The sequence below is a fragment of the Marmota marmota genome, unplaced genomic scaffold (assembly GCF_001458135.2).
Source record: "Marmota marmota marmota unplaced genomic scaffold, marMar, whole genome shotgun sequence".
NCBI lineage: Eukaryota > Metazoa > Chordata > Mammalia > Rodentia > Sciuridae > Marmota > Marmota marmota.
This window is the reverse complement of record NW_025999990.1, coordinates 6,609,754-6,625,979: the sequence shown is the minus strand read 5'-3', so window position 1 is coordinate 6,625,979 and position 16,226 is coordinate 6,609,754. Positions and strand designations below refer to the sequence as shown.

At 36.9% G+C, this 16,226-nt stretch overlaps 1 protein-coding gene across 2 annotated transcripts in view; it reads left to right on the top strand.

Moving 5' to 3' along the window:
* The first annotated feature begins 4,744 nt into the window (after positions 1–4,744).
* Serpinb7 (serpin family B member 7) overlaps positions 4,745–16,226 on the top strand; it is a 28,537-nt gene continuing 17,055 nt past the window's right edge. For both annotated transcript variants that reach the window (XM_048806112.1, XM_015482227.2), the window contains exons 1-2: positions 4,745–4,853; positions 10,426–10,611. In XM_048806112.1, the coding sequence (XP_048662069.1) occupies positions 10,444–10,611 (168 nt within the window). In that variant the 5' untranslated portion in view covers positions 4,745–4,853; positions 10,426–10,443. The remainder of the gene's footprint in view (positions 4,854–10,425; positions 10,612–16,226) is intronic.

Below are 16,226 nucleotides of genomic sequence, written 5' to 3'. Positions count from 1 at the left end.
AATTTCATGACCCAAAAGTACTTTACCTCTACAATAGATAGAGAATAGGAAGTGATGTTAAAAGTATTTTGGTTCACTCTATCCAGTTATCAAGACAGTGAGAATACAGAAAATAGGAAATCCATTTGTGTGCTTATATTTTCTGTATCAACAACTTCTCCATCAGAAAGCAATGGCTAAATCAAAAAATAGTTTCAGAAATGATCTGTTATTCCTCTCTACTCACAAGCCATCACAGAGGTGAACAGTAACTGCTCTATTTGATTATGGAAAATCTACCAAGACTTCCTTCTACATGGGAAAGAGTAAAAGTAGACAAAATTGACAGCCATGCAACAGTAATTCGATGGTACCTTCTAATTACAACAGTTTTTCACGACACAGGAATAGTCATTTTGGTGAACATTGTACTTTGGAAAACATTCAGCTGGAAAAACCAGGATTGTAAACCTTTTGTGCATAGCAGGTGAGGGGGACACAATACACAGTGTGACACTGTGATGCTGAAGCCAAGACTGAGATGTGCTGCTGCCCCTGTGCGGCATGTTCTGATGGGAAAGGTATGAACCACCCATGGCTCCAATCTACCTTTCCCTGTACCCGGCCACTCTTCATGGGGCAAAACCACCTCAGTGAACCAAGCCTGTATTACTGCAGGGAGGAGCTGGGTGGTGCAGATGTGGCTTTCCATTGCCAGGTCATAAGGGTGTAGGAGAAGCTGGCAGGGAGACAAGAATGAACTAACACCCCGAGTTTCAGCTGCTATCTGAAGCTGCTGAGTTCAGGTAGGCATCTAGAGAGGCGAAATGAGATAACTAACACAACAGATGTGTCGCTGGAAAATTCCAATCCAGGGCAAACTGGGGAGAAGGAGGAGCAAGAAAGGATGGAAAACAGAACAAACAGACGCCACTTAGGGGTCCAGAGGAGTAATAAGAAGTATGTTGTATAAATTTTATTTAAGCTCATTATGTCAGGCAAATTTGCACAAGATAGGGTGAAAAAATTGGGCTACAAGAGATCAATGACAAATTGCAATACAAATGAATACCCAAAACACAGAGTTGTAGCTCTTGTGCTTTAGTCTTTTGATGTCCATTTAATCAACTGATGCATCCTCTTCCAAAGGGTTATGTTTTGAGACAGGCTAATAAGTACTGTGGATCCTTGATTTGTTTGCATGGTTACAGTAAAACTATTGTCACTATAAAGAATAGAGATTGGAAAACTACCTATTCAAATCTGATCACATACAAGCTGAATGAACCACATAATGACTGCCTTAGTCAGATGCTATTTTGAAACCTGGTGGAAAACTAAATGTGTGTAAGTTTCTTTAGGGTCAGGGCTGTGTTCTGAGTCACAGAGAAACAATCCAGAAGCGAGGTTCAAACATAAATAAGCAGGTGCCTGGACTGGGTGCAGACTGCACTTACGGAAAGACTTTAGAACTTGATTCTAAGATTTTTAGAACAAAATTTTGTTTAGTTATCCTTACTTTGGTTCACTAAATAATGGTAAATCAGTCTGTCAGCCCTTCTTTGCCACCATAAGGACATGTGGAAACATTTAAGACCAAATAGTCCACAGCAGTGTGGAAACGTTTTGGGAGTGAGACTTTAGATAGATAGAGTATCAGATTCTCATCACTGCTTCTGTGTATCAGGATACTGGTGTGAATACATTGTTGATATGCAAATGTGCTGTTCTTGGCTGCTGTTGTAGGTGACTCAGGTTCACTACTGGATTAGAGAACTGTATAGATGGCCGATGATCCTGCACAGAGGCCTGAAATCTCTTTAGATTGCTTTATTGAAAGGATTCCTCTTCTGGTGGGCCAGCCTGCATCACCACTAGCAAATCGGCTTGGTTTGGGGACTGTAGGAGGGAGTACTTATCCCTGATCTCTGCTTATAAACAAGTCTTGCTAGTATTTAATTCTTACTTGTTTGTTCTTGGTTCAGGATCCCAGCCCATCTTCCATCAAAATTTGCTCTCAGGATCAGATAAATGATCAGTTATAGTCAATGTGCCATGGTCTTATCTCTAAAGACTTTGATGTCTTTATTTCCTTATTGAATTTGAAATTTACAAAATATAACTCACTTACATAAAGTTGGTCTCAATGTGTACATGCAATGTAACAGAACATTGCCAGGACCCCTGAAGCCCCCTATTGTATTCCATAATCTAAAGAACCTCTCCTGCACTAGAGGAAACTATGGTGACCACTCCTTTGGCATGTCTTATCCACTCAGAGAAGCATTCTTAAAAATACACTTTTGCTTGGCTTGATTTTTTCATAAAGGATTCATGCTGCATTCTTTGAGGGCTGATTTATTTGGTTTCTTTTTCTTTTTTGATTCATTTGGTTTCTAAAATTCACTTCTGACAGTGGAATGGGAGCCCAAGTCTCCTGTCATGAAAATATCAGGCATTGGTGAGCAGATGGTGGCAAATTTGGAGGCAGAAATGCCTTCTGGTGAGAGTTGACCCAGTGTGTCATGGTTGGGTGCATCAGATAAGCAGGTCTTGTGAGACTTCTGGAAACAGTACCTGAAGGAAGAAGGTGGGCCCCCATGAATGTTCAACCAAGACTGAAGGAGTTCCAGGATGCCAAGTTCAGGAAGTCCCAGGAAATCTGGGACAAGCTGGTGACACTCACTCTTTCCTCCACAATCACTGTCCACGCAGTTCAGTACTTCTCCCTGCTGTTAGCTCTGAGCTTTCACTCCCAGCCACCCAATCCTGCCTAGTCCTCCTATGATTAAAGTCCCTAGTAGAAGCCATTGCATTATTTTCCTGAAAGGGACAGAAGTACCATATCAGAGGGATATTAGGGGCAAACCCCAGATTTCGGCAAGTAAAATACTGCATGACCAAGTTCTTTTAATGTTGCATAGTAATGACATATGATATACTATAAGAAGGTCAAAGTGGTGGTAGAGAAGAGGTAGAAAGGGGGAACTAACACTGTTGAGGGTCTGTCCTACAACAAGTGCCATGTTGATTACCATGAATATTGATCTAAATTCTTATTTTGTGAATGAAAAAATGAAGCATAGAGAAATTAAGTTACTTCCAGATCACACAGTTAGAGTTGCCAAGTTGAAATTTAACCCTAGATCTAATAATTTGTTCATTATTTTACTTTTGGTTTACATATGAACTAAGTGAGGAGTAGTCCACATGAGATCACAACACTAATCATGTCAATCAACAGTATCTGCTGGCCCTTTACCTCCCACTCGGCTTTCCACTTAGTAGGAACAACATGCTCAAACGCTTTTAAGGCTACTTCTCATATCTTCTTCTGAATGTCTAAGTAGCAAGCTAATGCTGCCTTTTTGTGCTTTGACTTTTGAAGACTATCTATAAACTTACATTCATAGAAAGATGATGTACTACTTCAAAATTTTGTTCCACCTCACCCTTTAAAATCTCCTCTTAATTTCCTGAGAAATACATCATAAGTTTTGTACAGCCCAACATTCAACTTTTAAATTTTACAACGAAGAGAATTTTATCCACAGTGTACCAGGAGCTGGATGTGATGGTGCACATCTGTAATCCCAGTGACCTAGGATGCTGAGGCAGGAGGATGGCAAATTTTAGGCCAGCTTCAGCAACTTAGTATGATCCTCTCTCAAAATAAACAACAAAACGAACTAGGGAAGAAGCTTGTGGTAAAGCATCCCTGTATTCAATCCCCAGTAGTGCCTCTGCCAAAATCAAGTGCACTGTGATATATGCTTCAGAGTATAATCTGTCTTTTTTGTCTGGAGTTAATCATATTTTCTCATTTTTTGTGTGTGGTTACTTTTCTATTCTCTTATCCCTAATGTAATACTCTTCTGATGGAGGCAGCTATTTCTCCCATGTGTTCAATATATTCAAACACATATAGCTGTCTGATATGATATTCACCCTAGAGAGCTTCAGATTATTGAGATATTCAATTTTAACAATAAATCATATAATTAAAAAATGAAGACTGTGGGCAAATGCTTGTAGGAATAATGAATGTATAAGGTAATGTCAGACACTAAGGACAATATTACTCCTCTCAAAAGGGGTCAACAACTCACTTACCCCCAAAATGCAGTATTCCCCAATTCCAACAGAGATATCACATATATGTATCATATGATACATATATACTACATATATCATATGATGCACATATGATATACATATATGATATACATATATATGATATACCATATATGATATACACATATATATAATATATACATATGTATTTAAAATGTGATTGATCTGAATTCTTGTTTTATGGATGAAAAATGCACATGCTCTGTTCTCCAGATCTTTGCTTTCTTCAAATCTCTCATATAGCACTTGTGTTCCTTTGTAATAGTGAACTTGCAGTTTCCAGAATATGAATCTCAAAGGAGAAAGGAGGGGCTTTGTTGTATCTCTTGTTCTATACAAAAACTGGAGGGGGAAGGATAAATAAATAGCAATAACAAATATCAGGATTGAATTCCCAACTGTGCCTAGAGTATGGATAACTACATATCCTATACAAAAATACCATGTGATGTTAAATATCAAATTAAATACAATTTCATACCAAAAGTTCGTTTGTTGAAAGTATCCGTTTTGACTATTTTGAATCGGAGCTGTAGCTAGTACACTACAAACTTCTTTTAGTTCATTCCACAAAGGGCCTGAACATAATTCCATTTTAATAGCATTATTTAAACCTATCACGGTCATCACAAAAGCAAGCAGGGAGTGTCTGAGTCAGAGGCTTTATATTTCAAAGTTGTGCAGGGAAGTCTTTCAGACTCACCCAACCAGCTCCCAACCTCCTCTATGAAGACAGTAAGGTAAATATTTCCATAGTTCACCCTTAAATCTGGCTAGGTAGAGAGGGAGGGAGGGAGGGAGGGAGAAAGGGAGAGAGAGAGATTGGAGAAATGAGCGAATCTTGGCTGCTTCTTGGTATCTGAGACACTAAACTCATCAAACTATCAAACATCTTATCTGTTCACTTCTCTCCTTCATGGCCTGTTGGTGCCTGGTTTTCAGTGGTGACATGGAGGGGATCAGCTCCAGTGGAGAACTTTGTCCCATCTCTAAATAGATAAATAGGGAATTAAGTACGATCCAGATTATATATTTCCAGTGTTCTTACTTAAGGCACTACGTGTTGGAATGTACGGATTTTTGAGAATAGTGTTGAACTCTATTTTTAATAGTGTAATGAGTTACTCATCTGATGAGACATTTATCAAAATTTGAATCTGTGGAAAGACTCGAAAATACTTTTGTAGAGTAATAACTATTTTTATAGCATTGCCTTTGACTTATATAACTTATAAGATTTAAAACTCAGCATGTTTAATAGTTATTCATTACCTTATGATATGTATATTTTAATTTATTAAATATGAAGGCCTCTTTTCAATAAGGCACCATGAACTAAGATTGATTTTCTGTGTATGGCCAAAATTGTCCTAAGGTTAGATAATGTTTTTTAACAAGAATTTAATGCAGATAATTGATCAATTAGATACAATAAGTCTAGGTCCAAGAAATATTGTCATGCTTTATTGAATTTATTTTGTGCCTGGTTTTCTTACGCTTTATTTTAAAAATTCTTTTTCTTTTTTTTAAAATTACACTTTTATTTTTTTATTTTTTTAACATATATGCATTTATTGACTTGACCATAAAATATGGTCAATATATAAAAATATATACATTTTAAAAAGTTCATTGTGGTAGTACACGCTTGAAATCCCAGAAACTTGTGTGGCTGAGGCAGGATGAAAAAATTTTTTATTTTTTTACATGAGAGTCATTTTTAATAGGTTATATATGAATATGATGTGGGATTTAAAGAAAATACAGTGAAAAGGATGTCTCCCTCTTGTTCCTTCCTTCTAACTGTATTTTTATACCAACAATCCATGTATTAACAAGCAATCTTCATGGAATCTTTCTTTTTATGTGAATATAATAGCATATTATATGCTAGACATTTCATTTTGTTCACTTAATAATAAATTATGACAGTTATTCAATATCAGTGCATATATATATATATATATATATATATATATAACAATAATATTTTGTTAGTTTGTTTTACAAATCTCTGAAAGACTTTATTGTGGGTGTGCTATAATTTTCTAAACAATCTGCTATTGATGGCCTCTTAGATTGTATTTCTAAATTTAAAGTTATGTGTCTATTAAATATCCAAAGNCCCCCTCCCCTCCTCTCCCCTCTTCTCTCTCTACCCCTTCTACTGTCATTCATTTCTCCCCCATGTATTATTTTCCCCTTTCCCCTCACTTCCTCTTGTATGAAATTTTGTATAACCCTGATGGTTTCCTTCCATTTCCATGCAATTTCCCTTCTCTCTCCCTTTCCCTCCCACCTCTCATCCCTGTTTAATGTTAATCTTCTTCTCATGCTCTTCGTCCCTACTCTGTTCTTAGTTACTCTCCTTATATCAAAGAAGACATTTGGCATTTGTTTTTTAGGGATTGGCTAGCTTCACTTAGCATAATCTGCTCTAATGCCATCCATTTCCCTGCAAATTCTATGATTTTGTCATTTTTTAATGCAGAGTAATACTCCATTGTGTATAAATGCCACTTTTTTTTATCCATTCGTCTATTGAAGGGCATCTAGGTTGGTTCCACAGTCTTGCTATTGCGAATTGTGCTGCTATGAACATCTTAAATTAGACTTTTAAAACAAAGCTTCAGTATTGTTTTAACACCAATAGCAACTTGGCTATAGGAATGAAAGGTAAAAAGTTCTTGGATTGAAATTTACTGTATGTAATCAAGTAAGTCTCAGTCTGCTATGGGGTTTGAGGGCCTCAAGTCTGAAGTTTGGGAAGAAGAACTTTCATGAGTATTGGCTAATTTGCATTAACATGAAAGTTCTAAATTAATTACCTAGTTGTATATTAAACTAAGGTTTTTACACAAGAAACATCAAAATATGGTATGTTTTGGAGAAGAAAAACTAGTCTTTTAAAGCCATGTTTTCTTATGATTTGAAAGGAATCTCTTTACTGCTCTCTCTGCACAGTGGCATTCTGGGGAATGTCACAGTGGCATCTTCTGCAGCTTTAATGTAATCTATATTCTTTTCAGTAGTCTTGGTTATTTAACTGCCATCCAAGTCATCTGGTACTTCTTTGAGGTTTTCAAAATTTAGTTTATTTTTTTTACTGGTGCTTTAATTATTTGTTTTTAAGTTGCTGTGAAAGTAATTAAGGGAAGAAGGAAAATCACAGTTCTGGCCCCATGCTAATTTTGATTCTTCCATCCCTGATGGATGCTTGGGGCATAGAGCCTTAGTTCAGCCTTAAATAAAATTATCTGCTTGCCATTGAGACTTAGACTTGATCTCAGATGAAGAGCAAAGAATCTTGCTTTCATTTCTAGAAACTAGTGCATCTGCATTTAAAAAAAAGATAATAAAAGCAATTATGGGAAGAACATTTTTGGAATTTATTTTTGGAATTTATTTACAACATTCGTGAACATGTCTGTACAAAGGTGTTTAAGTACATCCTGTTTAGTGCTACCTGTCACTCTAAAAGTTATTACTTGAGAATTTATAATTGTCTAGGAATGTCTTGGCTCTTGTTTTCCAGTAATTATTTTTAAATCTAGTATGATTTCTCTGCCATAAGATTAACTTAGCCAAGAAAATTATGTACTCTGTTTCTTGAATGAACTAATTCCTGTGTTGCTTTTCTTCTCTTTGGTATGACAGTTTTGTGGCAAATTACCAGGATGACTGAAAAATTCAAATTTGAATATCTGTGGTTATTGCTTAGAGAGTAATTGAAAAATAATGTTGAAAAATAGGAAAATGCATTTCTTCTCCAAGGAATAAAGTAGTACTTTGCAAAGCAACCGGAAAAACTGGGGCTTGAGCAAGGAAAAATGCATTTTGGGATATGGTACCAGGAAGCTTGCAGACCCCCATGGGACTGTGCAAGCAGGTCCCCATACAGGGTCATTAAAATCTTTCAGGTCTTATTTTAAAGTATCTTACCCACATTATTTCAATGTGTTGAAATAGACCCATAATCCTCTACCAAACCTAATTTTTGCAGTCAATGTCTGGAAAAGATTATTGGGCTTTTGCTCTGGAAGTTACTTTCTAAGAGTGATTCATTTCATCTAGTGCTGTCTCTGATTTTCAGCAATCAGCATGAAGTCTCGGAAACTCTTTTGAAGGGAGAGAATTTAGCATACGTTTTCCCCCGGAAAGAAATGAGATTCTTATGCCTACTCACTTTAATATAAAAATCATTGTTTCATTTTCATAGACTTAATTGCATATTTGTTAATGTCAATCTTATTTGTTTCATATTTAAGAAGCAATACTCCTATTTTAGGTCTAAAATATGTTTAGAACCCCTGATCGTTTGGGGGCCTTAAGCCCTACCGGTGCCCCTCTCTCTGCCTCCAGCTTTCAGTTTTCTCCCCTCCTTTGCTGCAAGGTTTCTCCCGTAGTGTCAGTAACAGCCGCCACAGTTCCTTACCCTGGAGTACTTGCATTAGAGATGGAATCAATTTAATATTTTTCTGGATAATTTTTATTTTATTTTTTAACTCTTTGGTGGTAGTGGGGAGATTAAACCGAGGGCCTCATGCGTTCTAGGAGAGCACTCTACCACTGAACTGCTCCCAGCCCTGGATAACTTTTAGAATATGTAGATGATCTTTCTTAGAATAAAGGGCATGTGGGATATAAATGATGTTCTTACCTTATGATCCTGGAGTGCATCTGAGGAATGGGATGTACAATGAATGGTGAACAGCTGAACTTGACCCTAAGAAACCATTATTTATGGCCTCTTGCCTCGACAATGTTCTCTGAGCTTGGTATTCCAAAGCATATGGTATGAATTCCTCAGGAATGCTCTTTCCAGAAAAATCTCATTTGTTGTCTTTTAGGACTGATTAGGTTATTGCTCTTTTACCATTTTTGATTTATTGACTGTTTACTACTAGTATAGGTATTGTTAATTAAAAAAAACTCAAGGTCTCAATTGATAAAAATAAAACAAAATTCTCTCACTTGTAACTTTAAAGGCATTATGTGTTGACTTGGTTGCAGTCATAAATAATCAACAGAACATCATACATTTATCTATCTTCTACCCAATAAGAGGGGAACATCATAATAGTTGAGCACAGCTAAGCTAGATCCTCTCAGATCAACAGATCATCTCATGAGATATGGTGCATCTTAGAAGCTCAGAGAAATGAAGGACTTGACCAACGTCACACAACTTCAAACAGCAAGATTGAGAGTAGGACTGGGCCTCCTAAGGTTTATGACTCTTAGAAATGTCACTAGATGTAATATCATGGCATATTCAAAGGGAATAATTAGGAGCATCCATGCAAGTTCATTTAGTCTGAGACAACCAGAACTGTGGTATTAAGATCATTGAGCTGTGGAAAAATTCTTCGAAGAAATACCAACATAGATTCCTGAAAATGTCACGGGGGTGTCAGTCTTCTGTGTTTTAGAAACAACACTTTCCAGAATTTAAAGATAATCTGATTTTCATTCTCTATTCCAAATTTGCTACTGCAGACCTGGTTTTCTACTGAGTGATAGATCTGTGTGTTGAAACATTTTTATGTCCATGATAAATACTATAGTAACCACATAATTCAATGAGAATCAGAAAATTGTCTTAAAAGAATAAATGCACTTATGGGACTAAGAATGTGAAATATTTTAAATTAAGGTGGTCCTGAAAAAAATTTGTAACAAATTTTGTAAAATGATTGCTCTAACAATGTGTATGGAGGCCATAGTAGAGAGAAGGGATAAGGAAGTGATGTATTAACCTCCAAATTTTAACACAGTTAAGTTACAGGTGCTTTAGAAAGCAAAGGCTATAGCACCTTGGCTAGACTATGGAATAATGTAATGTTTACTTCAAACAGAACTTTTGCTCTATTTCAGTACAAACTGGGTGATGTGAGAAATTGTGATTCCCTGAATGCATCTGCTTGGGACTTGAAACCAGAGGCTACTTAAAAGGATAGAAATGCTCAGGTAGCTCAAGGCTACTTGAGGGTAGAAATGTCCCCTCAAGGAGAATCAAGAATATTACCTGTATAAGACAATAGAAGAGCACATGTAGAAATGCTGCACTGAAGAATATCAATGTGAGAAAAATTGGTGTATCATAATATTTTTGCCTGAGGATAGAGTTGTAGAGTATTGACAACAAGAATGTTGAGCCAAAGGAAATTTTGCTCTCTGTTATAAGCTTTTAGATTATTGCATTTAAGTCCAAAGAGATGAAGCTTTGAATTTAAACAACAAATGCATACAAAAATCTCAATGCTCGTAGAAAATGATCTCTGAACTAATTGAAATTCTGTTGTCTCCTAGGCTGCACTCCATTTCACAATGGCCTCCCTTGCTGCAGCAAATGCAGAATTTGGCTTTGACCTCTTCAAAGAGATGGACAACAGTCAGGGAAATGAAAATGTGTTCTTGTCCTTTCTGAGCATCTTCACTGCCCTGAGCCTGGTCCGTTTGGGTGCTCAAGGAGATTGTGCACGGCAAATTGATAAGGTCAGTCTCAGCTTTTGTAATTAATCACGGGAACAAATTGTTTGCCCCGAGAGAATATTTCACTACAGTGATGCCCATATTAATGGGCGGCATTGTGAGAGTACAGGGTGTCACATCCTCACACATCTCCAGGATCCCTCTGCAGTTTGTAGCATTCATTTTTTTAGGTGCTGTGGAGTGAACCCAGGGCCTTGTGAATACCAAGCAATAACTTTGCCCTGGAGCTAAACCCCTGCCCCCTTCAGGCCCCAACTTTGTTTTTGAGCCAGGAGACAGCAAGAATACTCCTACAACCACACCTCTGATTCTTTTCATTCTCCCTTCACATAATTACTGGGTTCTTTTTAGAAGGTAATGAGTAAAGGCTTAAAATTCTGAAGAGTAGACATAAATTATGACATAAATTAGCATCAAATTATGCTTTATAATTATATTTATATGAATTTACAAAGCATTTGTAGTTTAATCAAGACATTATTAAGCGAAAACCAAATATAGTTCCCACAGTGTTCTCATGCTTCTCCCTGAACTGTTTCAAAGATCATGAAACTGGACCCTCCTATTCCTGTCCCCTCATTTTAAGAGAGAAAGGTACAAAGGGACTACTCATGTTCAAGGTTGGTAGATGCAAATTGGAGAGACTTTCTCTCCCTTTCCTTTTTCAACTGTGGTGATTGACAGCAATGACTTCCAGTTGCAACATTTCCTTTTCATTTTGGGTGTACTGAGAGGCAAACTTCATTTATTTTCTTCTTCTTTTTTTATTTATATATAATAGTGGAATGCATTATAAAATTTTTATTACATATATATAGAGAGCACAATTTTTCATATCTCTGGTTGCATACATAGTATTTTCACACCAATTCCTGTCTTCATACATGTACTTTGGATAACAATGATCATCACATTCAACCATCATTAATTATCCGATGCCCCCTCCCTTCCCCTCCAACCCCCTGCCCTTTATAGAGTTTTGTCTATTCCTCCTATGCTCCATCTCCCTATCCCACTATGAATCAGCCTCCTTATATCAAAGAAAACATTCAGCATAAGAAACAATCTGTGAGGTGAATAGAGAGCTTACATTTTGGGAGCAAAAATATTTATTTTCTAAGACAGATGTCACAAAGCCACAAGAATGAAGCAATTATAATGACACAGTCCAAGTTATACAGATTCATGTTTTTATTTCCTCCCTTGGTGAAGCAAAAAATAAACAATTCCATGGAGGAGTAAGGTCCTTGTTTGAACTTTCTTGTCCTAATGATAGGTTGCCAACTCTGTTGGAGTCACAGTCATGATGACGTTGACTATAAAACAAAGGAAGGGTTGTTTAAGAACCCAGAGTCCTTAAACATATTCTACCCCTGATTTCATTATTTCTATCCATTGGGAAAAGATGATGACAATATTTTTTAAGGCATTGAAAATCCATGTATCTGGCCAAGGCAAAATGGGAATGGAGACTGATGTTCTTCATGCTCCACAACAGCAGAGCTAGGAGATAAGGGACCCCAGGGGATACGAGAACTCCAGACTGCCATTGTGATGTCTGCAGAGACTTTACTTCTGAATTTCTTTCTTTCTTTGTGGCACTGGGGATTGAACCCAGGGCCTTGTGCATTAGAGGTAAGCACTCTACCAAGTGAGCTATATCCCCAGCCCTCTTACTTCTGAATTTTAAGTGACTAATTTGTGTATCAAGTTCGCCTTCTCATATTATCATTCTAGATTAAGATGAAGTAGAAATTAAGGTAGGTTCAGATTCTCTGTAGCCTATTAAGACTAAGGTGGACAATCATAGCCTTTTTAAGTTTTCATACCTCTTTCTGAGTGGTTCCACTTTCCCCCTAGTCAATAAGGTGATATTGTTTATTGGGTGTCTGATGTCTTTTAGTTGAAAACCTTCCCAGAGAGACTAGCTGGTTTAGTTGGTTCCATACAAAATTTATTTACCCCAGCATCAGAATGGTCCTCCTTACCCCAAATCTACCCTCTCAAACTAGAGATGTGGTCAAACAAAGCACATATGACCACATTAAGAAAACCCACACCTTTTTTTGTTTTTACAGAAACATGACCAAGATTCCAGCAGTTATAAACTGGTGCAGCAGGACATATCCACCTTTGCCTAGCAGTTATTTAGACCTTTCCTACAGTTGGTTGGAGGGACAGAAGTGGAATGAGTCCATGGCTGCCCCTGGGTATGGTTCATCCATGTCTGGGGTGACACATGTTCATTCTGTCTCAATAATTCCATGACTTGTTACCCCAGGTACAGTACGTTTTATCACTTTCTAGTAGAGTGACCCTTTGCATTTCAGATCTCATAGCCTGGAGGACCCAGGGAAAACTCAAAGCCCAAAAGGAAATCACACTTGGGCATAGTAGACACTATTAGAAAAATGGGTTATAATATGAGCCACATTGAAAAAGGAAAATCTAAAATTGCCTAATTTTAAGTAATGGTAGGATCTTAAATTTTATCTCTCAAGTCCTGATTGAGCTTTATATCTTATATTTCCTAGATATTCAATGACTATTTTTGACTTTTATATCTATATAATTAATCCTATTCCTGCCTCCCAATTGATGAAATTTTCCATTTTTTTATTTTATTCTTTTCAATATTGCCCAGGTTGAATCATGAAGTAATCATTAAATTGCTCCTCAGAATGTACAAACAAAAATATTAAGCACTTCTAATTTTGCAGCCACTGAATTGACTCTTCCAATTTATGTTTTCTTGATAAATAATCTGTTTTACCACGTCAGTCAGGCTATGTACTTTTACTTCCTGCCATACACACCAGCCAACTAACCCATCAACACAACCACCACCAACAAAGTCTCCACTCCTTATTTTATTTCACTACTATCTTTTTTTAAAAAAAAAGTTAACTTTTTATTTTTTTATTTTTAAAGTGAATTAATTTTAATTGACAAATAAAAATTGTTGTTTTGGTTGATGCATACCTGTAGAAAGATTAAATCAAGCCAGTTAACATATTCATCTCCTCACCAACCTGTTGTCACTGTTGTTGCTGTTGTTCACCAGGTCTTTTCTTGTTCAGTGATGAAATACAGGCTAGAAGTCTGACCCACTTTATTGTTACCCATCTGTCAGTACTGTCCCCTCTGTGGTCTCTGAATGAGCTGTTTGGCACCGCCAAGGGGGCAATAGTTGAGATTTAAACCGTCCTGTTAGAAGTTCATGATGGTGAAGACCCTGTGCTGGGACATGGTCCTGCTGCACCTGCTGGGAGGGGAGGCAGACAGGTGGAAGGCCCATGTTCGTGGCCTCTGCTGCCTCCTCCCACAGGTTGGTCTCTGCCTCTCTAGTATTTGTGGATGTGTCTGAGTTGATTTTGTTAAAGATCAACAGCATTTATTCCCTAAAGCAAAGGACTGGGAAGACCAGCCGAGAGGATCTTTCTGGGCTGGGGATGAGGCTATTGATTGCTCCTCCAAACCTCATTCTGACTTTTTCTGGAATCTGGAAAAAATTACCTGGGTCACTGTGGCTAGGAAGTCCTTCCCAGGTTTCAAACGCAGTCCTTTCTAAAATCATCTTGTGTGTTGATATGTCAGGATCTTGTCAACATTGCATACCCTTTTCTTTTCAAAGATGACTTGAAATATTATTCTGATTATTGTTGTGGATATTAACTCTTTATGTAAATTTATAAAAGGCTGGTAGATCATTTACTTCTTTTGACATTCTTTATAAAAGACTGCCGTTTTGAGTGTACAAAGTTTTTTTTTATCCTCTACTTTATTATATTCTTCAGATGATATTTTTCTGCTTTTTATCTCTGTTTTAAATACCTTTATTTCACTTATTTATCCTTATGTGGTGCTGAGGATCGAACCCAGGGTCTCAAACATGTGAGGCGAACGCTCTACCATTGAGCAACAACCTCAGCCCTAGTTTTAGTAATGTGGAAACATCACAGATTTCCAGCTCCAGGAGCTAATACCATGATGGCCACAAGGCAGGCTAACAATGATGTTTTAGGACATTTCTTAAGGGAAACCCTTTTCTATTTGAAGGACAAAATTCATTGTTCTTTGAGAATTTTGGATCACTAATCCTAACTTATGAGTAAAATTTCCTGGGGTGGGGGGAATGAGGAACTATCAAATCAGTAAACCATTTTCAACATATAAGCTATTATAAGAGGGGAATCCTTGCCTTTACTCAACAGTACATTAAAATTTAAATTCATTGTTTCGTGTGGCCACCAGTATGTTTTAGAAAGCTTTTTTTGGTTTTGTTTTATTTTGCTTTTGCCAAAAGAGGCAGGAAAGCTCTTATTTTTGCTGGACTTCAAATTATGATGTGATTTTCTTTTCTCTGAGACAGAGAATGAACATTTCAGAACCCCAAGATCTCCAAAAATTTATATATTCAGCATCCATCAAAAAAGTTCATAAATCTTTTGAGTGTACCTGGATACCTCTCTGCTCTTCCATTTAAAGGGAATCCAGGGAATTTTTGTTTACTGAAAAGCTCAGTGGATGTGCTGTGGCCTCTGCTGCTCTCCTTTGAAGTGACTGGCCAGCCTCTTAAACTTGATGATTGACAGCGAGAGCAGCCAATTGTGTTCTTCCTTTCTGATATAGGCAGTGAGGGTGAATTATTCTTTTATCTAGTAGAAATGTTGGAAAGGAGTAAGATTCTCATAATATAGTGAAAGTTTAAGATTAAAATGATATCTTACTTTTACATATTTTCTTCATCATAACACACACACACACGTTTTCTTGTGGACTGCGTTGACTTGTGGCTTTCAGTTCTGCAGCCTCACAATGTCAGTTTACCAAACCTACAGATTTATGAAGGAAGCTTTTTCCTTCATAAAGTACTGGTGTTGCTGTGCACTGCCAGCCCAGAACTGTCCAAGGGCCTCTGGTACATGGTCACTTAAGGTTCTAGTTCAAAATTTTGAGTCTTTCTGCAGATGAATATGTGATATGTTAATCACTCACAATTGGAACAAAATCCACTTGCAATGAATTAATGCTGTGGGAGCAGGAAACATGGTGGAATGAGATGAACATCATTACCTAGGTACATGTGTGACTGCACATATGGTGTGATGCTACATCATGTAAAACCAGAGAAATGAAAGGTTGTGCTGCAACTGTGTACAATGAATCAAAATGCATTCTGCTGTCATATATACCATATTAGAATAAATATATTAATAAAAAAAAAATTAATGCTTGTCAAAACTATACCTTAATGCAGGAGTGATGTTTATACTTACTAGCGTAAGTAAGGAAGTTTTTAAACTGAAAAAAATTGTTTTCTAGTTCTATTTTATCATGAATATAACATATCTTTTAAAAAACAATAAACTTGTTTGGCATTTGTTTTTTAGGGATTGGGTAGCTTCACTTAGCATAATCTGCTCTAATACCATCCATTTCCCTGTAAATTCTATGATTTTGTCATTTTTTAATGCAGAGTAATACTCCATTGTGTATAAATGCCACATTTTTTTTATCCATTCATCTATTGAAGGGCATCTAGGTTGGTTCCACAGTCTTGCTATTGTGAATTGTGCTGCTATGAACATCGATGTAGCAGTGTCCCTGTAGCATGC